Below are 25,070 nucleotides of genomic sequence, written 5' to 3' on the forward strand. Positions count from 1 at the left end.
CTTGCAGAGAGCTTGCAGCAGTCAGTAGACTAGAGAAGGGTTATTACTGGGGCTCTGCAGACCAGGAATTGAGGCACGTATTTAAGCAACTTGCCCAGAGTCCTTTTGGTAGAGCTGTGAATCGAGCCCAACCCCCCTGAGTCCCTGCCTAGGAGGTCCCTCGATTTTAGTATAAAATGTTAAAGTATCCTCCAAAACCACAATCTCGCTTCCAGTTTTTGAGGTACGGGCAGTAACTTCAGACAGATATAAAACTATTTGAGAACCAAGGAAACAACTGAGGCTGACTGCATTTTATAGATAAGATCCCAACTCTTACCACAGAGGCAAAGGGCTCATGTTAGACCAAAAGCCACTACCATGTTGTCTGGACAAGTTCTCCATTTTTATTTGCTCCACCCCTAACCTGCTTCTGAACTGCTTCATTTTCCTCTCCCTCCGCCTAGGCTGAGACCTAGGCCAGCGGTCGGCATTTGAGCTGGTGTCTCAGACAGCTGACCAAAGCAGACAGACACAAACTTTTATAAGGAACTTAGGCAAAACGAGGTCACCAGTGAAACGATCACATCGTTTTGGCACGGCGAATGAAACTGGCTGACTCGAGTCCCTCTCAGACCATTAGCTGGTTCTCAAAACAAGAAGTCTCATGAACATTTTCAGAGTAGCAAATGTTTTACTTGTAAATGTGAGCAAAGCTGCTGATAAGAGGCAAATTCATCTAGTCAGGGCTCAGGAGGAGTGTCATGTGACCTGGGACGAGTCAGAATGAACTGACATGACTTGAATTTTGAATACCAATGAACTATCTAAAGGTCAAGAATTATTTGTAGGAATGAAACCATTACCTGATTCAAAGAAGAAATCAATCTGAACACGATCACGAGGGGCTGGAGGGCAGTCTTCAGGAGAAAGGCTGCATCTTTCAAAATGAGGTCCCTGTGAAGTATTTGCTGAACTCTTTTTAAGAACTGAAGGTCATTCCACATGGCCTTGTAATGGTGACTTCATCACTATTTCTGCGTAGTAGGGTAAGGCTTGGGGGGCCCTGCTGAGATGAAGGCCCCATCTATGCTCCAGGAGAAGGCAGCATACCCTGCTAGGAGCTTTTACAGTCTAAACAGGGGAGATGAAAAAAGAGAGAAACAGAGGTAGGAAATGATTTCCTCCGGATCACCCAGCATGCCAGTGATAGAGCCAGAAAGAAAACTCAGGTTGTCAGAGTCCCAGTCAGGTGACATTGTATTCAAACGTTGTAATCCACCTGCTAAAAGGTGTTTCCTTGGCTGCAGACAGAAGTGACAGTTGTTGCATGATCGGCCCCCCAAAAGCACTCTACAGCCATGCCACGATGCATGTCCATGGCAGCAGAGCGCTTTAAAAGTGGCCAATCGTGCAATAAATTAACACTCATCTAATGAGGGTCGGATGAAGGTGCTTCACTTCGGAGCACCGTAGGGAACTTGTGTTCCCTCTGGTTAACGTGTGGCGTGATTCAGGCTGTCTGCAGGAAGAGGGGGGGAGAGGGGAAGGGAAGTGAGCTGCAGGCTGGGGTTTGCCTGGCCTGAGCTGGATCAGGGGAGGTGGATTTGAGCCCCCCCTGCCTCACGCAGCCCCCACCCAGTCCCCTCTCCAGCTCAGGCTTAGCATACCCCAGCCCACAGCTCACTTCCCCTCCCCTCTTCCCTCTCTCCCTCCCTTCCTGCAGACAGCCCCGATCACGCCATGCGTTAACTTTAGGGGACACCACACTGGAGCTTGGAAGTGGGGTTAGGACTGGTGGAGAGGGGCAGCTACTCCACTGCAGGCTCCTCGCCCCCGCATCCCCCCGACCCACCAGGTGAACATGTGTTCAGTCAAGGGCACTGTACATCATGGTGCATTATGCAAAGTGCCATGAGTTAGAGTGGAGGCTTGCACATCTGTCAGTGCCCTAGCTCCAGACACAATTCATTCACAAGCAAACACAGGGGGAGAAGCAGATAGCCTAGGATCAGCCGAGGAGCAAGGTGGTGCTCAGCCAGAGCTTGCATATTAGAGTCCGGCCCTTTGAGGAATTCTGGCAGGAGCAGCTAGAAAAGGAAAGGCTCCCATTTGTAGAAAACCCCTCTGGCAAAGATGCTTTACTCAACATGGATGAAAAGGGGAGAGGGATAGCTGAATTAGACACTGGGGAAGAGCTCCTTAGCAGCAGCAACAGCCACCACAACCACCGTTGTGTGTTGTGAAGAGCAGCACGTGCTGCATTTTCATTTGAAACAAAAGCTGCTTGACCTCTGGGGGATGTTCTCACAAAGGGGTTTCTGCTGTTCCTACAAACACAACCGAAAAGGTAGCCTGAAACCAAACATGTCAAAACCTGCTTATGGAACATACTGGCTAGGTATGGCATCTCCCAGAGCCTGCTACTGGTTGGTGGAGTTGCTCCGATAGCAGTAACAACTTTTAGTCATTATTGACTAGGCCTGGATTTGAGCAGGCTCTTAATGGGGAGCATCCATACCGCATTTCCAGTCCCCTGAGCTGTCCAGGTCCCCTAGCCTCCCTGATCCCTGTTTTGTATCTATTACACTTAAGTCTTTGCCTGGAGAAGAACAGGTAGGAATACAAGCAACAAGCTGAGAGCCTTCAGAAATGCAGTGTATACTGTTTCAAATCAAAGATGCACCTTGTTTTTGCACACTTCTTTGAAGTATTTACTGCCTGCATCAGTTAAAGGCATTTGTAAGAAGCTGCTAGTTAAACGTGCATGCTCTAGTCATTTTGAAGTTACATTTCCTATAAAGCAAGCTCTCAAGCTGCTGCATTGCTCCATGGTAGCATAAATCAGCTATTTGGACTTGAATTCTGAGTATGAAAGGATATTATAAATGATCCCTGAGCTGCATAGCTTTAGCAGAAAAGGGAGAATTATTTTCAAATGTGACAAAGAACCAATGAGTTGCAGTAACTGAAATGACTGGGATGGAATCGACTGTGGTTAGGAGTCTATGGCACTGGAAAAAGGGTTTCCCAGACGGCACTAATAACTTTATTTGGCTTTTTCTGCCTTGTGCTTTTAGGTAGAGTTAATGAGCTGTGTTCACTGGCAATTTCATGGCTTAATTTGTAACTTGTGTGATTGCTGTGGAACAGTTGTTGAAGCCTTTGAAGAAGTCTTGAGTCTTGGTCCATGTACAATCCACTCATGTGCTGCGACTTGTAACCAGATGCATGCTCCTGATTGCTTCCCGGAGCTATGTGACACTTATCTGGGACTGAGAGGGGCAGATTATGCCATTCTTACTCACACTGACTAGCCCCAGTCTGCTCTGAAATTAGCCCCCTGTGGATTTCAGTGTGGAGTAAGGCATTTCCTATTTAGCATGAGTAAAGCTGCCAGAGCTGGTGCATCAAAGTTAATGAGTGGGAACGACCTGTTCAGCCTATGCCTATGCAGAGCAGTCCTCTGCAGTATATTCACTATGGCTGTGCTATCTAGTTGAGTCACCGCTGGTGCAGTGGGATTGGTAAAGGACCTGAGACGGCACTGAATTCAGAACCAGTGCAAACACTGTCACAAGGAAGCTGGACCCTTTAAAAAGGGCCAGAGCGTCCCTGATCCAACACACCTCTGCCTTTAAAAGAGGCTGCTGTGCAAAGGGGCACCCACACTTCACCTGTAACTAAAACCTCTGGCCACTTGCACGATGTTGTATGTGGGCAGACTCCTCCAGTGAAAAGCTTACACCCGAAGCAGGGAACATGCTCCCCCTGTTCGAAGGTGCTATTATAATCCAGGACAGATTACTCGTGGGTAGTATAAGAGATAAGGTCTTCCTGCCCCTAACACTGGGGCAGGCACATCACTGGGGCTGACTTTGATGGTTCTGGTGGAAAGCTGCCACGTGGATAATGGGCAAAACCATTGTATGACCATCCCAGCTCTTTCTTCTTCCTCTCTGGAACACAAACTTGACCCAAAGCTAGTTAAAGCCACTAGAAATGTTTCTTTTGATTTCAGAGAGCTCCAGGTCAGGTCATCAGGTGACTCATTCCATGTGTTAGAAAGGTACAGTAGTTGAGAAACCCATGCTGTTGCTTCTCAGAGGCTTTGCTCCACCTCTGCTGCCATACCTTTCACTCCAAGTAGGAATTGATCTCATGCCCCCAGCCATGAATAAAACCCCATGCTTGGTCCTACCTGTGTAGTGTGTGCATGCATGTAGGTGTAAGAACATTAGAAGCTGAATGAAAGCAAGTTAAAGAAAAGAAAGACTGAATAGACCTGTCTGCTTCACATCACGCTACCCCATGCCATGAATTCGTAGTCTGTTCAGAACAGCGGCATTCTCCCAGCTGGTGCTGAGCTCACTTTCTTCTCTTTCCCATTATTTCTTCCTTCATTCATTCACTTCTTCTCCAGGTCAGTCAGCACATCCTGTTCCTTTTTCACCTGTTTTACCTCATCTCTTGCCCCCACAGTGTCTCTTCCAGCTTCTCTTTCTGAAAGTGCCCTGATCTAAAGGCTTGTCTATGCATATCTGTTCTGGTTTCCAGCAGTAGAAGGCAGCCCCCAGCACATCTATGTGCTTCTTCTGACTCCATGTGGCTTCATGTGGTTAAAAAGAAATCCAGCAAAAGAATCCGATTCCAGCACATTCTTTTGAAATGACCGATAAATGTGAAGAAACCGAGATGTGCTTGTGGAAGCTCCGTTAGCAGCCAACGAGGCAAAATGCAGCAGGTATTTTATTCACTGCAAGCTCTTGATTGATCTGAGCACCATTGCATTCAACCAGTGAAACACAAGACAGGAGTATCACGTATTCAAAACACTTCTTAATGTCTGAACACACCCTTATTTAAGGACATGTATATCTAGCAGTTGCTCAAGGCATCCAGTTTTACATCACGGTTGTGAAGTGGAGAGCCACATTCAGCTCTCAGGTATAAATCCAGCTCAGAGTCTGAATGGGAACTCCTCAGGGGAGGGATTCTCTCTGTAAAACACCCGTCACTGGTCTGCGACAGAAGACCCAAGGTACTATCACAGTGCTTATAATGAAGAATAAGATGCAGCTCAAAATGGGTAATCTTGGGTCCTGTAGCTTGGTTCATTCTAATGCCAGGTTTGCTTCATTCTTTCTCTTCCTGCTTTCCAGGATGAATTGTCGCACAGACTTGTCCCTTTTAAATGTAAAAACTGTAGTCATTTTTCAGGTTCTCTACCTACCCATTCTCTGCAGGGGGATAAAATACTATCCAGCCTGAAATCGCGTCACATTGCAAACTTTCTCTGAATTTAACGGCTGAAAAACCTCCCACAGATTAGTGCTCATGAGCTGGGCAATCTGACAAACCACATATACCAATAATAAAATCGTTTTATTTATAAAGCACCCCCTTCTGCTCCCCGCCTCCACCCCAGCCCCTGGAAGGCACTCGGGGCTCTGCACAACAACAGCACAAACATTCTCAAACAATAAAAACACGCTAATGGAAACCACCCTCGGCAGACAAGTCAGGAGAAGTCAGTTGGGGTCCAAGGCAAGAAGAAAGGGGACTGGAGCAGGAAGTGATAAATATAGAGCGATCAGCTTTTTAAGTGAGTCATTGGAGGTGGGGAAGATTTTAATATGGGGAGGATTGTGCTGATACAGATGTAAAAGGCCTAGGCACAGTCAAGCAAATGTGTTTGGCTACTGCCCTGGGACCTGATTGGAGAGGTAATTTTAAGACCTACCCCTCCAGCTGGCCTCAGTCCTGAAGCTCCTAGAACTTTGTCTTTAAAATACACCGATGGGGTTTTTAAAAGGCAGGTGGGATCTGAGTAAAACTGTACATCAGGTGGAGGCTCAAGGAATGGGGAGCTCACGCGTAACCAAGAGCTTAACAAGTGAAGAGGATCAGATACTAACAAAACCATTTGGACGTCTCCTGCCATGACTCTGTGGCAAGCCACTGAAGAATCCAGAGTGGACGTGCTGGGTGCGTCTACACGTGCAGTTATACGACTGAATGGACTCTGGCTCAATTTGAACTGAAGTAAACTATTCCTGATGTCACCACCTACACGTGTGTTTTATGTGCAGTAATTTACTACGCTGTTGGATATCACTTGTATCTGGCGGGACTGTCTGGCCACACAGTAAATTAGTCTACTGTGCCCTCATTGCCATGCACGTGCCATGCACACATGAGTCTGCTGCACAGTAAAACATCTTGTGTGGATGCGCCTGCTGTGAACACGATTGCTCTTACTAGTCAGCAAACTTGCTGCAGCATTTTGAGCATATTCCTAGGGTTCATGGTTTTTTGCCAAGAGGGGATAGAGCAATTCAGATTCATGGTTAAAAAGAAGCCTGTTTTCTTGGGAAGACTGACATAAACTGGAGCCAGGGTAAAGAGGGTGATATAAATTCATAATATTCTCATCAATAAACTCCACTGTTTTGGCTAAACATAACACATAATGCAGAACTCAAGGGAGGTGAATGAAAGCTTAAGTAGAAATATTATTTATTATTAACATTTGATATCTAGGAATGGAATATCCTTTAGGAGAGAGTGAAAATGATCAGTCGTCATTTGAGAGGGAAATAAAGGCAAAAAGCGTTTACCCTGATCTGCCAAAAATCCCACAGCATGCACGTGGCCGAGTTGGGGGTAAACCTGTTCTCTGACTCCCGGTCTTGTGCTCTAGCCAAAGGATCAAATTATGCTTTCCTACAGAGACATTTTTCATAGATTCCCTATGAATTAAAATGGCTGAGTTCAATCCAGCTTTAATTTTAGCACCCACAAAGGAAGTGGTAGATATTTCTGAGCATGGTTTTGTTTCAGAGTAGCAGAGAGGGCAGTGTTGACATTCGTACCTCTGCTACCCCATTTTGGGTGCAGTTACGTTTTCCCTGAGGTACCACCGGTCCTCTCCCCATTAACCCTTGATCAGGAATTCTGACCGGCAGCATTGAAGACAGGCACAGCCTTGTGCTGAGGTGTACTTTCCTGGTATCTCCTTGTACAAGAGCTGAGATTACAAAACTCTGTTGTGGTAGGTGATTTGCCTAGGTAGACAGTCTTGACCACAGAGGCTGGGTGCTGATTTTTCTCTTAACATAAATTATCAAAGACTTTTAGATTATGCTACCAGAGCAAGTTACAGATTTTGTTTTAACATTTTTCACTCTGATAACGTATTGGGACTTGCATGGTTTTGGTTGAACCCAGAAGAAGGTTGCTTTGGAAGCCCACCCACTCAAATACTTTTGACTGTCACGTATCCTGGCGTTATTGCGATGTGCTGTATGGAGACCACAATGCAGAGCCCACAAAGCCTGTATGCGATTCTATGTTAAACTATAACATCGTGAGTTATTTGTGCTTCCTGTTTGATACCAGTGCCTAGAACAGGTTACCACATGCTCTGGCTAGAAATTTCAGAGATAACCAGTGATTTTGGTTTTGGGTATCCTCCTTGCAACAATTCAGGGGGGTCCAGTTTTCAGAGAACAAGTGTTCACTGAAAATCAGTACTCATTCCTAAAAATCTTGGCCATTGTTTTAGCTAATGTTGTAGAAGATTGCTCTGGTATTTGGTTTTTCTTCACGCACAAGTAACTTCCTCAGAGTTTATTGGCCATCAGGAATGTTATATCCATACATTTGTAGGGAGAAGGCTGATGTTTTTTGATGCACCTCAGACTTGTTGTGTGACCTTGATGAGATTGAGTCACTGATGGATACACATAGGCAAGACATTTTTGGTAGTCTTCCTTTCCTCGGTCCTTCCACGTTCAGTCCTGCACTCTGTGATATAACACTATGCATGACAATGTAGGTGTAGGAATGTATTAATAATCCAGTGTTAATTACTTTTTATCCCAAAAGACTTTACACACTTCATGCTGCCCATTGGGATCATGCCAAATGCTATTGCATTTCTGAGATAAAATATTGCAGCTCTTCAGTACACACAGCGATACTGCACAACAGCTCTGGGCATGTGGTGAAGAACGCCATATCCTATGGAAACTGTCGGCAGGGGGTGGGGTGGGCTGGAAATAGGGAAGCTGCATGGAGCGATAGAGTTGGACTTTGGCCAGATCAGTGGTTCACAGGCTTTTTGGTTTTGAACCTCATTAAGCTCAAAGTACCCCTCATTCAACTCGAGGCCTCCCTCTATAACATTTATTGAGTATTACTCAATTTAAAAAATGAATGTATATATATTACATTGCTTACGTTCTTGCAGAAGAGCCAGGCAGTGGGGGTCGGGGATTGGCCAGGTAGGGCAAGCCTGAGGCTTTGCTTAGATACGTATCTCCTCACACCCCTCAGCATCCTTCAAGGGTCCACGGCACCCTGGTTGGAAATGACTCCTCCAGGGCCACAAAGGGTTTAATGACCACACAATGATAGGAGCTTGGTTTTCATATCTCGTTATATCTTATTCATATCTCGGCAGGATTGTCTAGGGGTTAGAGTGAGGGATTGGAAATCAGAGGCAAGGAGGCTGCTGTTAATTTGTTGTGCAATCTGGGGTAAACCACTGATGCTTTCTGGGCTTCCATCTCCTGATCTGATAGCACTTTGGCAGCTTTGTGTTAGCCTGATCAGTGCTGGTGGTACACATTATTATTACATCTGAGTGACATCACTCTGTGCCCCCCGCCCTTGACATCTTCCTGGCTTAGTGGCTTGGTACAGGATTATAGGGGAGAGCATGGCCAACTAAAGACCAACAGCGGCCAGGAAGCAGTAGTGGATGGATGCTCCTTGGATGTCTCCGGCTATGTAATGATGCAGCTCCGTCCTGCCTGGCTAGCCTCTGTGATGTGGCTGCAGACGGCAGCAGTAGCAAAGGGAGAACTGGTGGAGAACAACAGGCTGAGACACCTCCATGAATGTCTCAGCTCCATCTTGTACAAGCAGTGGCTTTAGATGTCCTTTCTAAAGACATGCTTGAGAAAGAGGAATTCAAACTAGAAGAGGTGCAGAAAAGGGCTGCTGGGATGAGCAGGGGAATGGAGGGCTGGCTTTGTGGGAAGAGGGGAGAAAAGCTTGGTTGTTCAGTCTAGCCAAATGAAGGCTGAGGGGATATCACTCTTTAAAATGCATGGCGAGGGGGATAAACCATGGGGAGGAGAGAGAACTGTTGAAGCTAAAGGACATTATTAGCCTGAGAACAAATGGGAAGAAATTGTCCATAAATTACATTTAGACAGGAAATTAGGTTATGGAGATGCTTCTTAATAGGAGAACTGGGGGAGGCACCTGAACTCTTTCTAAGATTGAATGAGATCAGTTCAGGAAAGGGAATATGTGACCTGCCCATCCTAGCGAGGCTGTCCCTTCCAGCCTTGTGTTCACAGGTTTTCCCCAGTCAAGGGTATTCCCAGATGTCGCCCTTCTGCTGCCACTGCCGCACGTGGGGCCAGGGGAGTGGCCTGGCTTTTTTCCCCTCCGTGCTTGTACAGCACCTAGCACAGCAGCAGCATGGCCTGCGACTGGGGCTCCCAGCTTCCCCTCTGCTATCAGTACTAAATAACAGTGCTGTTTGTTTTGTCTCCACTGTACTTTTCTAATTATCATGTGACTTTCACTTCTCCTTCCCGCCACACAGACATTTCCCCTTTTTTCTTTCCTTTGGAATTTTTTCTTTCTCGCCCCTTCTGAAGGGCTCAGCAGATTGCCACGCCAAGCACTCTGGGGGAAAAGCGCTCCCAGGCTTGCTCCAACACCAGCTGGGCTCCTCCTGGTGCGAGTACCACGGGAATCACTGGTGCAGGCCTGCTACTGGTCACCCCACCTGCTCTGCTCAGATAAGCAGTGTGAGCTGAAAAATGCCAGTGGCTGATCAGCGCTTGTGATAGCATCCTGCAGTACTAGCACAATGGCGGTTCTCGTGCGATACAATCTTGACTGCACTCGCAGGCAATAATGCTCAGATTGAGCGGATGCTCAGACATACCATGTTGTAAACTAGCAAATCCATGCTTAATGCTGGTGACCCTGGATTTACAGGGGTGAACAGAGAAAACCTTGGCCCAGCAATCCCAGATTACAATGTGGCGGGGCTGTTGATACACTCCTGAAGTTACCGGTGTCCACCTGTGACGGATCCCTGCTTTTGTGTAACCGCCCAAAAACCCGGAGGGAAAGGCTGCCATTGACTCAGTGGGCGCAGGCCCACCCATTAGCAACCCTTGACCCTTTTCAGAGGAAGTAGGTGTCCTTAGGTGCTCCATAGCCTTCGACTACATCGTTCTTTTCCGAGCATAAGCACATTCTTAAAGGAACGCTGGGATTTGACTCTTGCATTACTTGAACAGCCCTACCACTCTGTTCACTTGTTTAAATCAGGCATAAAGCTCTAACTGTTCTTTGAATATTTATAACCAGTTTTTATCTCATGCCATGCATACAAAACATATTTGATTTCTTTCCTAAAAGTTTTTTCAAGTGCAAAGTTTTAAAAACATGTGGCTTTTATTGCAGGCAGGAATGAATAACAGCATTCCACATGTAACCACATTAAATGGAACAGTAATATTCATATGCGTAAGGGCAAAAGATGCCTTGTTTCCTATTTGCAATTGAACTCTGAAATTAATTAAGAACTAAAAGGATCTGACAGTCATTAGTATCTTTTAAGAAGGAGTGGAAGTGGCAGATGGGACCCATGCTCCAAGAAGCTTCAGCCTGCTATTGACAGCACAGAGATGTGAGGGCTGAGCGGGACCTTATTTGTATGCTGTGATGGGGAGAGGGTAATTATGGTCTTGAATAATTAAGGGTGGAGATGTGAGTAATTTAAGAAGCACAAATCTCAAGTCAGTGACACTTGTGTTCCTAAGGCCCTTGGCTGCTTTTGAAATCTCACCTGAAATGACTGTCCACTTTGACTGGATTCAGGTATTCTTGAATAGTTATTCAAAAGCATGCAGCAAGATGCTTGCAGACAAGACTGATGTGAGAAAAGACGTGTGTTCTGGGCTCGGTTCTCCCCTTGCTAATGTTTGCACATCGGAGTAACTCTATGGATACCAAATAAAGGCATGAGAGCTCCCACCGCATGCAAATAAAGGAGCAGGCTCCCTGTCCCTTCAGTAAGCATGTGTGGTTGGAGGTGAGAGAGACCTGGTTCTTCTCTTATTAACGTTGGTGTAAATCAGGATTGGCTCCATTGCAATCCATGGAGTTACACCCAAGTAAAATGGATGAAAACAGAAAGAAACTGGGACAAGGTTACAGAGCAAGCCTATAGAATCAGATCTATATGGGGACTCTTCCCAGTCCAAGGCCTGTGCTTTAACCATTAGACCAACAAGCCCTCCTGGCCCTGCAGATCCCAGTGGTGAAATCCTGGCCCTGCTGAAGCCAACAGAAATGTGCTATTCACTTTACAGGGCTGGGATTTCACATACAGGAGCTTGAACTCCAGCTGGAGTCCTCCTTGGAGCACTCGTGTTCAAGTAGTGTACAATTTTGGGGGGTGGCCCCCCTGATGCTAAGGGTTCGAACTGGCTCTTGTCACGACAACCCTCGAGCCTTGCATGCTTCCACTGCAGTTGTCACAGTTGCATCGAGTTGGTAGCTTCTTATTGTTTGCTCCGTGCAAGCAAAACTCCCCTTGGCTTTTCCTTAGATTGCAAATTCTTTGGGGTAGGGATCATCCTTTTATTCTGTGCTTGTCCAGAGCCCAGCACCAGGCACTTAGCCCAGGACCCAGGGCTCCATGTGTTGCAGGGCAATACAAATGTAATAACATCAAATCTAAGAGTTACTCTGGGGTTACAGCATGTCACAGTGGCATAGCCCCTTGGACCCAGCATCTGCTGTTTGATTTATGAATGAACGACACGCCCCTTCCCTGCACACTGCTTTCAGATCCTGTCCCTTAACTGTAAAATAGATCCAGACACCCAAATGACTCTACTGAGAGCTTTGCTCTTGAGAGGTCTGGGACACAGTTTGCGATGAATTTTTAATAGAAAGCTTCCTAGAAGGCCGTGCATTTGCTTCCTTGATGTTAAAGCGCATGGATCTGCTGCTAAATACCAGCTCAAATGAATTAAAAACTACAGAGGATATTGTAACTGAAGTAATCCCAGCAAGCAGTGATTTAAAGGGCTTGCTGACCTCCCTGAAACATGAACAGTAGCTTTTAAGAATTAAGTATTTCAGATGAGGCACATGGAAATCCCAGGTCTTAGTTGTTATTAACCTTCTTTTAAAAATGCATTTAGTACCAAGGGGGAAGGCTTAACTATTAAGAGCTCTGAAACCCATCCCCACACATCGATGCGTACTGCTTGGCAAAGGAATAAAGGCTGCCTAGCTCGGGGAGATCAAGCCTGGTCCACGGTAGAGGGTGTTCCTTTTTTTGTCATGTCCACAGCAGCCCCCTGGATGATTGCTGGGGAAGCTAGAGAAGGGCTGCGGGTTTGGGACCTGCATTTCACCACTTTTTAAGACAAATGGGCCTGATTTTTCCTCCCTGCTCACACAGGTACGAACGAGGAGTAGCTCCGTTGAGATAAATAGGGCTGCACTGGTGGGAGGGGAAAAAAGAATCAGGCCCTTAAGCTTCCGTAAGTGCAAGGGAGTCTTGCACAAGAAGTGTTTTCTGGGTAGGCAGGAGGGCGTGTGCCTCTGCTATGCCTCCCTTTTCCCAAAGGAACCACCAGGCAACCATGGATTGGGCACTGTCTCCCTTGGCAGGGGCACCTGGCATCACTGAGCATTTTGGAAAATGCAAGGCATTGATTCCCAATCTGGCTCGCGCCTTGTGTCCTCGTTCAGGACATTGCCGCCTGGGTGTGAAGTGCTACCCGATCGGAGTGGCAGCAGGTCGCGCCCCTCCTGTGCTCACTGTGCACGTGTGTAAATGAAGAGTCGAGATGCGGAGCAGTGGAGAAGTCTGCCCTCAGTTGCACGTGGCCATTCACCAGTCACCTCTGCCTCTGATGGCAGGAATGGCTCCACGAGGATGAAAATCAAAATCTTTGTTTGAAATAGCTTGGTTAGAAATAGCTGGGTTAGCTCCAGGATCCAGTCGTGGAATCATAGGATTGTAAGGGACCCCAAGAGCCATCTAGTCCAAGCCCCCGCACGAACACAGGAATGCTCCTAAAACATCCCTGGCCTTTGCTTATGCAACCTCTTCTTGAAAACCTCCCGTGAAAAAGATTTCACAACTTCCAGGGCAGTCTGTATCCTGGGCAGTCTCGTCCACATGCTACAGCACTGATCTTCTTCCCCCAGACAGCTACAAAAATGGAGGCAGGGACCACCGAGCCAGAGCAGGGACCCTTGGCGTGAGAGGGACGTGTGAGTTTGGCAGTAGCAGGTCCCGCTACGTTCTGTTCAGCTGTGTTTGTCACCTGCGGTATTTTCAGTGTATTTCTACAGGATGTCTTGTGTGCTAGGAGCATAACCTCAGGTGCCTTTTTTTTAATCATTTTCATAAATCTCAGGTATTGATGTCTTCCAAAAAGAACATGATAATGATGATCCATCAACTGACCTTTGTCACCAAGTAGAAAAGAAAAGTCCACAGTAAGCGTTCTCTCTCCTACTTACTTATAAGCGCTGTCTTGACGTGCACATCTAGCAGTAATGATTGCGGAGCCCCCTAATATTTAACATCCTCCGGTCAGGGTGGGGCTGGAGGAAGGGGCGGATGGCACCTGTTGTCCCTTCTTTCTGTGGGTGTTATAGTTCAGGAATAACCACTTTTCAACAACACTTGGGTGGGACCTTTCCTTTGAGAAAGGGCAGGACATTTAAAACAAGCAAAGAAGCCTCAAATATCAGTTTGACTCTCCGATAAGGCAGGTCCTTAAAAGGTCCCTACAAAAAGGAGCTGTCTTGTTCAGGAGTCAGACTGAGATTTGAGGCTTATTTGATTGTTTTAAATGTCCTGTCTTTTCTTTTAGCTCTGGTTGCTTTTTCTTCTAGAAAAGAAGACAGGAAGCTAACCATCAGGGTTTAAGGGGCTCTGTGCACGGATCTGGGTGCGGATTTCTCCAGGTGCTCAGCCCTGACAGTTGCAGTCGTTTGAAGCCCCGGCTCATTTCAGGGCCCGCGAGTGGACTCCTTTGCAAACACAACGAGGGGGGGCAGGATGTGCATGTTCTCCGCTTCCCCCTCGGTCCAGCCGAGTAATTGCCCAGGGTTAAATCTCTGATCTCCTCCTAAGTGCTCAGAAGAGAGCCGCGTTAAAGGTGAAAATTATTTTAAAATGACACGCGCGAACACCGGGGCCAGCGCACCGGCGGAGCGGCGCGGGCTGCCCCGGCGCCTCCCGCGGCTCGGGGCGCGGGTGCAAGGCCCGAGCTTCCCCCGCGGGCTCCGACGCCGGCCGCTCCGGCAGTGCCCGGGCACGACGCGGCGGCGGGGGCCTCCGCCGCGGGGCTCCCGGCAGCGCCTTCCCCGAGACCCAGCTCCGCGCCGGGCCCCCGCGCTCCGGCTGCGCGCCCGCGGGCAGCCGCTTCCCGGGATCCCGATCGAAGGCAGCGCGGCCGGCCCCGGGCGTCCCGCGGGGGAGGCCGGCGTCCGCCCGGCTGCGGGGCCCGGGCTCGTGCCTGCGCCGCTGCGACAGGCCGCAGTGCGGGGCGAGGTCTCCGCGAGGGGCCGGGGGAAGCGGCGGGACACAGCAGCGCCCCCCGGCGGGCAGGCGGCGCGGGCCCTCGGGAGCGGGCGGCACGTGGCGGAGGGCGCGAGGCGCCGCGGGGCAGGGGCCCAACGCCCGGGGCTCGGGCTGCGGGGGGAGCCCCTGCCCGCGGCCCGGCCGGGCAGAGCCGCTCCGCAGCGCGGGCAGGCGGGCCGCGGGCTCCAACCAGCGGCCGCGGGCGGGAGCGTCCCCGCACCCGCGGTCCGGGCCGGCGCCCCGTCCCTGCCGGGCAGCGGCTGCGGGCGGCGCCCGCGCACGCAGCGCCCCGAGCCCCGGCGGGGCCCTGGGCCGCTTGCCCCTAAAACGGGCAGGGCTGCGGATCCGCTGCGGCGGGCTGCTCCGCGGGAGGCCGGGGCACGCCGCCCGCTCCCCGGCCCGGGGCCCCCGGGGCCTTCCGCTGGCGGGCCCCCTCCATTTCGTTGGCGGGAGGGAGGAGTGTCAACACCGGCCCGCCGCCTGCAGCCCGGCTCCCGCCCGCCTGTGCCCCCGGGAGAGGGACGTGTGGCCCCCGCCGCGAGGGTGGCAGTGCACGGGGCCCGCCCCGCGCACCAGGGCCGGCGCCCCCGCTCCCTCGAGAACAGGGTCAGATTAGAGCGCGTCCGAGCCGCCTCGCGGACAGACGAGCCGACCTGATGCGGCCCACGGGGCTGCCCGTCGTGCCGAGGCAACGGGAGCCGCCCGTGCCGAGGCCAGTCGCGCGAGGGCTGCCCTCGGGACACGGGAGCCCGCGGGCGGGACGGGAGCACGGCCCCGGCTCCTTGGGCTCGGGCCGGCGGGTCTGCGACGCGAGAAAGCGAGCCCGAGCTCGGCGGTGCGGGGCGCTGCGCAGCCCGGGGGGGAGCCGCCGGCCCGGAGCGGTGCGACGGGGCTCGCCTCGCCCCTCGCCTCCCGCCCGGCGGCTTCTCCCGGGGCCCCGCCGCCGCCCCGCGCGCGCAGCCGGTGGCGGAGAAGCCGCCTCCGCGCCCCGCCGGGGCAGGCGTGGGGCGTGGCTCGCGCGGAGGCCCCGCCCCGCCCCGCCCCGCCCCGCCGGGCTGAGCCCGGTCCGTGCTGGCGGCGCCGGGCGCTCGGGAGCGGGTCCGGGTCCGGTCCGGGACGGGGCACGGGGCAGCGCCCGGCCCTGGGGAGCGCCGCGGGCGGCGGGCGGCGGGAGGCGGCTGCGGGGCGGCCCCGCGCGGCAGGGCGGCCGGCTGCGCCCCGGCCCCGCTCCGGCTGCCCCCGGGCCGCAGCTCCCCGCGCCCCGGCCCTGACGCCCGCTGTGGGGATGCGTATTCCCGTAGACCCGAGCACCAGCCGGCGCTTCACCCCGCCCTCCACGGCCTTCCCCTGCGGCAAGATGGGCGAGAACAGCGGGGCGCTGAGCGCGGCGGCGCCGGGGGCCCGCGCCCGGCCCGAGGGCCGCTCCGTGGTGGACGTGCTGGCGGACCACGCGGGCGAGCTGGTGCGCACCGACAGCCCCAACTTCCTCTGCTCCGTCCTGCCGTCCCACTGGCGCTGCAACAAGACGCTGCCCGTCGCCTTCAAGGTAAGCGCGGCGGCCCGGCCGGCCGCACACGTGCGCGCGCGGCCCCGCTCCCCTTGCCCGCCTGGCTCGGGCCCCGCGCCCGCCCTCCCCGCGCCCGGCGGCCTCGCCTCGCCTCGCCTCGCTCCCGCACCGCTGCGCAGAAAGGCGCTGGCAGCGGCCGGCCCCGAGGGCGCGGGCAGCCCGCAGGGGCGCGCGGGCGGCGGGGCAGGCCCCCAGCGCCCGGGCCGGGCCCGCGCGCGTGCGGGGGGGCGCGGAGGAGCCAAACGAGGGAGCCGCGGGGCTGCCTGCCTTTTCTCCCGGCTTGCCGCCGTCCCGCACCCGAGACGGGGCGTTTCCTCCGCGCGGCCCTGCGGGCGGGTCGGAAGCGGGGGAGCTCGCGCGGCGGGAGCGGCGGCCTCTCCCCCGGCGGCAGGTGCCGCTCGCGGCCCCGGGAAACCCCGCTGGCGGGGCCGGGTCCCTGCGGTTCCCTGCGGCCCGCTTCCACCGGGACGGCTGCCCTCTGAACAGAGACACCGGGTATATTCCGCGGTCGACACCGATGGTAGCCTATACATCTGTATAGGGCACAAAAGAGGAGATGTTTTTGGCAGGGGCAGACCCCACGGGGCCTGCAACAGGCGGCACCAGCCTCAACAATTGCCCCAAAGCAGCTGGGTGGTTGGGATTTTCTTCCCCTCCCTTAACTTTGTTCTGTTTTATTTTGAACTGGGGAGTGCCATTTCTGCGTGTGGGGCCCAGCACAGCAGAGCTGCTCTGAGAGCGTCCCTCCTCGCTGAGCTTGAACTCACAGTGCTGTGTGGTTGTTGCCCTGCTCTCCAGGTGGTAGCCCTGGGTGACGTACCTGATGGCACGGTAGTGACAGTCATGGCTGGAAACGACGAGAACTATTCTGCAGAGCTCAGAAATGCCTCGGCCATCATGAAGAACCAAGTGGCAAGATTTAACGATCTCAGATTTGTGGGACGCAGCGGCAGGGGTAAGTGGCTGTCAGACGCTGGAGCGGAGCACTTGCCTTTTTAAAGCGGCCGTGAGATTCTAGCGTCGGGACGGGGGTGGAGATTGCTTGCGATCTGTGATGCTGTACAGATTGGTGAGAGGCAGCACCACTCCTAGGGGGTTTTAAAGAAGGCCCCGCGCCCTGGGAGCCGGTGGCAAGTGCTGCCTCGGCGCAGGGGAAGCAGGATTGGGCCCGCGAGAGGGTTATTTGGGGATCTGAATTAGAATTGAGATGTCGGTAAAAGCACGATCGCGGCGCTTCTCCTTGCAGGTGTTCTGCTGGGCTTTCCCTCTGCGGGCTTTTATGCCCAAAATAATAAGCCACCAGGAGAAGTAAATTATTTCTTAAACCCAAAACTGTTGACTGTACTTTAAATCTTGTTTCTGTTTGTCTGCTTGTCTCCCTCTCTTGCCTCCCCCTTCTAAAATTACATGAACAGACAAGCGTACACACACATTTTACTGATTAGAGTCTGATCCCAAACCCACTGCAATCCATGGAAAAGTTCCTACGGGATTAAGCCAGATATGGATGGCAATCTAAAGGTACAAATATCCTTTCGTACCACTTGAAACACTGTAACCTGTGCTGCGTTAATTCTTCATTTATGAGAAGGGATTTACGTATTTCCAGTGACTGGAAATAGTCACCCAGTCCTTCTAATCATTCCTAGAGTTTCTAGATGGAGCGTTTGAAGGGTGAGAATAATTTAATTTACTAAGCTTCACTTTGATTTTAATAGCTCTGGGGAGTTTAAGACAGACAAATTCAAATGAAAAACAAGGCGCACGTTTTAAACGGTTTCTTAGGGTGATTCAGCATTAAGGCAGATCAATGAGGGAAAGCTGAGCAGTGCTGAACGGCTGGCTTTTTGGAAGATACGCGCCACTCCAACACATGTTTGCTATACAGGGGGCTGGACCAGATGATTTAATGGTTCCTTCTGGTCCTGAAATCTCTGAATATATCATTTAACCTCAACCTTTCATACTGCTGCAGACAATCCTGGCGAGCTTTTAAAGGTAGCCATCAATGAAGTGACTTTGTGCTGTATGAGTAAATACAAGACAAAAATGAATCCGTTTGACTAGACTGAAAGCCAGCCAGCCTTTCAAGGAAAGTATTATATCCCTTCCCTTGCCATCATGCCTGATTCATTACAGCAACATTTTTACCTGAGTTTCAAATGGCATAAACAGAATTTTAACATTTCATCACCAATAAACACTGCAGCTTTAAGCATTTAGTTGTGCTAAAAAAAAATCCTATATTTTAATGGCCATATGGCAGTGTTTTCTCTAACTCTTCTAATGTATACATACAAACGTCAAAGATATTTTGACTTCTCTGCATTAATTAAAACCAGTGATGCTAGGAATTATTTGCATGTAATAACTGTTTACTTGTTACTCTTTATGAAACTTGAATAGTTTACATTCTTTCATACATTTCCTCTTTCCTGTTGGCTCCTTTTCCGAGTTGCAGATTTTCTTTAAAACCCTCCACTTAACTGGTTGCAGGTTAATGGATGGAAAATGTTTTTCTTTTATGAATTAAGCTTTCATTTCTGTAGTCAATTATTCTCTTAGGCCCTTTTTTTTTTTTCATCCTCACACAAATTTCCAAACTGAATGCAATCCAATCTCAGCCTGATTCTTGAACTCGTTATTAGCTTTCCTCCACTGGAATACTATCTTCATGCTCTGCAACAACAGTAGTTTATAGTCTCTTGAAAGCATTTAGGTGTATAGTTTCCCTTCTCCACCATAGGCTTGATCAAAGCTCATTACAAGCAATGGAAAAATAAAAAAAAAACCCAAATCCTTTCCTTTGGCTTTATCAGGCTTCGGATTAGACCTTATGTGAACAAACAAACGCACGTGCCCGTGTCAGACCTGGATCTAAAATGTTTGTTTTGTCTTTTACAATGAGGACAGCCTGAGCTCCCAAATTCAGGGGTGGGGGTTAGTGCAGATGGCTGTCAGAGCAGAAATGCAATCCAGCCTGCAGAGACATGATCCCTCCGTCTCTAATAATGTTGCTATACAGAATGTGCGTGAAGGCCCACTGCGGACCAGAAGAAGAGCTAGATGCTGTTGCTGTTACCCGTGGAGGTCATGCGCCCTACGGGGAATGGCCTGTACCTAGGCGGGTGCTCCAGTTCTGTGCAGGGTCACCTTCATTTTAGCCACGTGCTCGGTTAAGTGCTTACCCCGGTGTGTGTTTGGGGGGGGGGGGAGGCAGGCAGCTCTTGAACAAGAGCCCAGCACCTGGGGACCTAGTTACTGGTTAGTGCATGCGTTGGATTCAGCTGACAGATCTTTGTAACTCCCCGAAAGGACCAATTTCCAGTCTGACGTGCTCCAACAGAAGTCTGGAGTGACTGGTATTTACTGGGAGCGGGATCTCCATGTACCTGTTTCTGTATCTGCTGTCAAATGGATGCATAGATGTTGAGGCACAGGGAAGCATGAACTGTCTGTGTAAACATCCTGAGCTTGTATCAACGCCAAGCTCTGGTTTGAAGCAGTCTGTTTAATATGGGTTAATTGGTGGCATCATTATTACTCTATTGCTTTAAGTAGTCTTTGGATTAATGTAAGACCTACAAGCACCGAGTGAGACCAGGGCCTCTCTGTTTTGAGTGGCATGGGGAGAAGGGCTCCCTACCCGGGTAAGCCCCCAGGCTACACGGGTAAGAAAAAAGTGCGAGAGAGAAGCTGTCGCTAGCCCCTTTGGGCAGAGGCAAAACTGAGGTTCAGAAAAAGAGGCTGAGTCCTGCTGAACAGCATCTTGCACTGGAAGCATACCCATGGAAATCGCGGGACTCTTTATGGAGCACGATCTGCGGAGCCTGTCTCATAACGAGCAATTTGCTCAGCAGAGAAAGTCTGGAACTTGATTTGAGGTTTTCTGTGCAGATTCACGTCCTAGCATGACTGCTGTCGAGCATGGGGATATCTGTGCAAAGGGGACACGAGTGAAGATTACAAAAGTTATAAACTTGCTTTTATTGTCTCCAGAGAAGGACGGGAATGAGTTGCCTGCTGCTGTGTCCCAGCGTTGCTAAATGCGGCTCTCAGTTTATTCCTGCTGAAGATCATACCCCACAGTGAAGGCTGCAGGTTTTCTTTTGCTCATTATCTGGATTTTTGAAGTTGAATGCAGAGAATTTAGAGCCATTTGCCAAATTGAGGGAGGTAGGAAGTGGCAGAGGTGGAAGTACAATCCCAGATTATTATTTCCCAAGCCTTCATTTGAGGCATTGGGCTAGACTGAAAAATACTGTGCTTATATTTGTGTTGTGCTTCATTAAAAAAAATTTCCTGGAAGATTTCTGTTCTCCAGGCTGAGTTGCAGACAAACCAGTTTTATTCGCTATATTTGAACTTGTTCCTTGAATAATTTCTTTTAATAATTCCTGATCTGTAAATGGCTTTATTGAGAGTACTTCCCAACTGGACAGTCTAGCTGTGCTGGTTATTTTTAATTGGATGCAGATCTCGTATCATTTGATTTTTTGTTTCCCAGTCTGGAGGAGTGCAACTCTTAAATCCAGGTTGTCAGCACAAATCCTTGTATTTGTGACTTAAAAATTTACTCTCGTGTGGAGAATCAGTGCGAGGCAGATGTAGCATTGAAGTCGTACTTTGAGGTCCAAATACAGTTCTGGCACAATTTTTTTTTCCCCAGACGTGAATTTAATCTTTTCAATTTTTTGTCAGTACCCACTTCAGATCAGTCATTTCCACAATAATCTCGCAAGGAAACTTATTTGCTAGAATAATTATGAGATGTCCTATTTGGAGAAAATCCATCTTTTTTTAATTTAATTTTTGTAGGAATAAATAATTTGATTTTAATATTCACTTTTTTCCCTGGTCAGGGAACTTTGAGCTCTCGGGGCGGTGATCATGAAAACCTGAACATGGTAATAAATACAGATTGGCGCAGACAAATGTTTTGTTGCTCAGAGATTTGAGAACATCCTTGCCTGGAGTTGCACTATGGGAAAAGACGGATACCTTCAGAAAGGCCAGATCCAAAAGGGGTTTTACCTGCCTAACTCCTACTGAAGTGCCTAAACTCCTGTTGAAATCCTAAATGACCTAGTTCTCAGTGATCTAGAAGCAGAAGGGTCTTTAGAAGTGCCTAAGTGATTTAGAAACCTAAGAGACTTTTGTTGGGACTTGTGTCTCTGCGTCACCAGATGCTTCTTGAAAATCCCACGCACCCTGCACACTCTGTGATGGTTGGTGATATGGTTTTGCTCTGATACACCCACCTTCCCAACTTGTTTATAGAGATTTCTGTTCCAGGAAGATACTGAAACTCGCTGTGTTGCACATCGCTGTCTCGAGACGCTAAATGGTCGCAACAGCTCTTTGTGGCTGTAGTCAAGGGGAAAGCTACAGGTTCCTAATGTAAACAGTCCTGAAAGCTGGCAAGAATAGGATCCATTATAAAATGGCATTGTTAAATCCTGCATGTTGGCTAGACAGCGAGTCTGGTGATAATATCAATGAACCTCCACTAGTGATGGGTGTAGTCCATTCATGGAGGTCAGCTGTGATGCAGTGACTGAAGCACCGGGCCAGGGATCAGGGTTGTATTTCAACCCCCGAGAGATGGAGTGGTCTAGGAGTTGGGAGATCTTGGGTTCTGGTCCGAGCTCCCAGAGGGAGGTGTGGTCTAGCGCAGCACGGGCCAACCTTTTTGGCAGGTGTGCCACAGATTTACTCCACGCTCTCTCAGTGTGCCGCTTGGATCCCCTTTCCCTACCTGCTCTCCGCTCCCTCCCCTGTGCTCCCTGCTGAATCCGAGGCTCTGCTTTCTGCCCTATCTGCCGCTGCACTGCCTGCGCCCCCCTCCCCCCCCCCATCTGCCACGTGCCCTCCATGCAGTCTGCCTGTGCCACTTCTGCAACAGCCTGGCCACCCCAGGTTGCGGGGTTAGAAAGCAGGAGGGCAAGGTTCTTGGAGGTAGGTCTTCAGCTGGGGTAAATCGTTGTGGCTGTGTCCATTCACATCAGCTGAGGAGCTGCCCTTCGGGTTCTGTTGTTAGGACTAGAAGGAGGTGCTGTGTCCTGGTAAGAATAGTGGTATAGACGGGCATTTGGAGAGCTGATTTCCACTCCTATCTCTGCTGCTGAGTCACCATGTGGTCTTGGGCAAGTCACATAGCTTCTCTGTGCCTCTGCTTCCCTATCTGTAAGATGGAGAGAACAGTGGCACACACCTCCGCAAAGCATTTTCATGTCTGTGGTTGAAGATGTGCTGCATTAGTGCAAAGCACTATCACAATACTGATGAATACAGGGAATTTTCTCAAGCCATTTCAGGAAGGTATCCCTCTCTTACAGACAGAGCGCTTTTAACTTGAACAACAGGATTTAAAACCCCACCCTAGTGCTAATGATATAATGCTTTTTTCTTATCGGACGGTGTCCTGATGCAGTATTTTCATTCCTGCCTCCCAGTACCGTACGGTGCTGCTTAGACAAGTGAGGAAATGGGTCAGAGCCCATCGTCTGAAAAAGGCAGTCAACCTCTTGCTGGTCTGCTTTTGTCTTTGCAAAACCGAAAGTAGCGGTGGTCTGGATCCTGCTTTCTTTTTATATTTCCCTCCAAAGTCTGGGGCACTTCAGGGACAAGATTCAGCTGTCTCCAGAAATACATAGTGAAGAACACCAATAACACAAGGAGCAGAGGGTGGAGAACAGCTGGAAACAAGGACTTTTTCTGATGACAAAGTCCACTAATGGCTTTTCCAGTCAAGTATGTACAAGTGAGGAGCAACAAAAACACATATACTGTACGTGGTGGGAATTGCTCCTTTTGGTAGCAAGTGCTTGCAGGGTCAGGGCTTCACTTTCTCCTTTCTCTTTTGCATTTCACTTCATTATTTTGTGTGTGTGTGTGTCTGCTGGTGCCCATCTGCCTGTCTGCACTGCAGGTATTGCTGTGACAGCACTACAGTGTAGGCATACGTGAGCGAGCTGGAGTGGGTACAGATAGCCAGCTAGTTGCAGTGCACAGGGAGCAGTAGGGGCCAGGCTGATGAACTCTGCGTTATCGTGGTCGGGCTGCTATCCGTACCTGAGTTAGCTTGGATTTGACTGCACAGCGGTGACTACAGGAAGGATGTGCCCAGGTTGCCTTTCCCATCAGTCACGAACATTACTCCTGCAGAGAAGCTCATGCAAGCACTTGTTAGGACTGAAGAAGCGCTACTGGACCAGCGGTTGCAGAATCAGGCCCTTGGGGACCAGGGGCTGGGAAGTGAAGAGATCCAGTGGGAAGCCAGCGTAAAGCACTGAGTGTAGAGGGAGGGGAGAGCTTCTCCGCATGAGGAGCAAGGGAGCTGTTTGAGGTGTCGGGGGGTGTTGGTGGGGAGACGGCTACAGCTGTTGTACTGTCGGGACAGGCTCAGCCTTTCCCACTGAAGTCATCCTGGTCCTCTTCTCATTACAATTAGCAGGAACTTTGCTACTGGCCCCTGCTCTGCCAGCACCAAGTGATGCCTCATAAATCTCAGCACACACAAGTGTATCTCACGTGGTCCCCTACTTTCTTTTGTGCAACTATTTTAGTGGCTTTCCAAAAGCTTCCTAAATTTGAGCCTGATCTTGCTTCTACTGGTGTCAGTGCCAAAGCTCCCAGCGGTAGCAGGCCTTGCTATCTGCCTGCTCGAGAAATGAACTTACATACATTTTCTCTCCTCTTTTCCCCCCCAACCCTCCCCCTAGGAAAAAGCTTTACACTGACGATCACCGTGTTCACAAACCCCACGCAAGTTGCCACCTATCACCGAGCTATTAAAGTGACTGTGGATGGACCCCGGGAACCAAGAAGTAAGTCATGTATTTTATTTGGAACTGGCCAGTAGCAGAGCATGGGCGCAGCAAAGCTGACCTTACCGCGTGTGCTACCCTGCCAATGCCCAGCTGCTGTGGGGGGTGTCATGAAGAAATGGCTTTTTATTGTGTTACGTGTGTGTTAATTCTATGGTGCTGGCATGTTTTTAGAGCGCTTGTAACACCATGTGATTTGCAGTGTGTACGGGGTTTCTTGGAAACAGAGTGTGAGGTGCCCACACTGTATGTGTTAAATGCTGCTCGTGTCTGCCCTTCTCTTTGCTCGCTCCTGCAGTGCTAGTAACACGATCACTGCAACCTGGTTTTGCTCTTCTGTCCTGGGTGGCACTTAGGAAAATGCCATTGGCTTAAAAAAGCAGAATTGGTTCAAACCCTGAGGTGTGCAGAGCACCTGCAGATCTAATTGAAGCCAGTGGCTCTCAGCACTTCTCGGGAGTTGGCCTCGTTATAAAGAAGCCCATTTCCTTAGCTGGGGTTTCTTAGATTATTCAAATGAAAAGGGAGTTACAAGTCGAGTTTCCTCTGCTCTGTTCATTTCTTCTTTTTGAATGTCTCTTCCTGCAGAGCGTGGTAAGGTCTCGAAGCCAGTCGTTACCCTCTTTAGTTTGTAGTTAGTTTTGCTTTCAGGTTCTCAGTGGTGCTGCATGCGGCTGGCAACTGCTGCAAAGGGGGATGGTCTAGAACTGCGACTGGAGGATAGAAAGCTCTCGGGTTTTGTTTTGACATACTGCTTGCACAGAGCTGAGCTACTGCCGTCTCTGAAGTGGATGTGGCTGCCCCAGTTTGGGATCCACGTTGTTTGGGCCTTACAATTTCGCATGGCTGCCTCCCTGACTGTTGGCATGCTGAGGTAGGCAGATGGCAGAATTATTACTAGAGTATTTGCATTGTGGTGGTACTGAGGATCCCTGGGCCGGCGCCCCTTTGTGCTAGGTGCTGTACAGACACTGAACGTGAGCACAGCTCTACACATTTGCTTCTCTCGTGTTAACGGAGGAAGCTGTTTTCCTGCTTC

The 25,070-nt window shown here is 50.2% G+C and overlaps 1 protein-coding gene across 4 annotated transcripts in view; it reads left to right on the forward strand.

Annotated features, from left to right (window-relative positions):
• RUNX3 (RUNX family transcription factor 3) overlaps window positions 1–25,070 on the forward strand; it is a 92,060-nt gene that overhangs the window by 23,220 nt on the left and 43,770 nt on the right. For all 4 annotated transcript variants that reach the window (XM_090058070.1, XM_090058069.1, XM_090058068.1 and 1 more), the window contains 3 exons: window positions 15,937–16,181; window positions 17,001–17,157; window positions 23,927–24,031. In XM_090058070.1, the coding sequence (XP_089914196.1) occupies window positions 15,937–16,181; window positions 17,001–17,157; window positions 23,927–24,031 (507 nt within the window). The remainder of the gene's footprint in view (window positions 1–15,936; window positions 16,182–17,000; window positions 17,158–23,926; window positions 24,032–25,070) is intronic.

The sequence above is a fragment of the Crocodylus siamensis genome, chromosome 7 (assembly GCF_052110815.1).
Source record: "Crocodylus siamensis isolate JL-2025a chromosome 7, ASM5211081v1, whole genome shotgun sequence".
NCBI classification, from domain to species: Eukaryota; Metazoa; Chordata; order Crocodylia; family Crocodylidae; genus Crocodylus; species Crocodylus siamensis.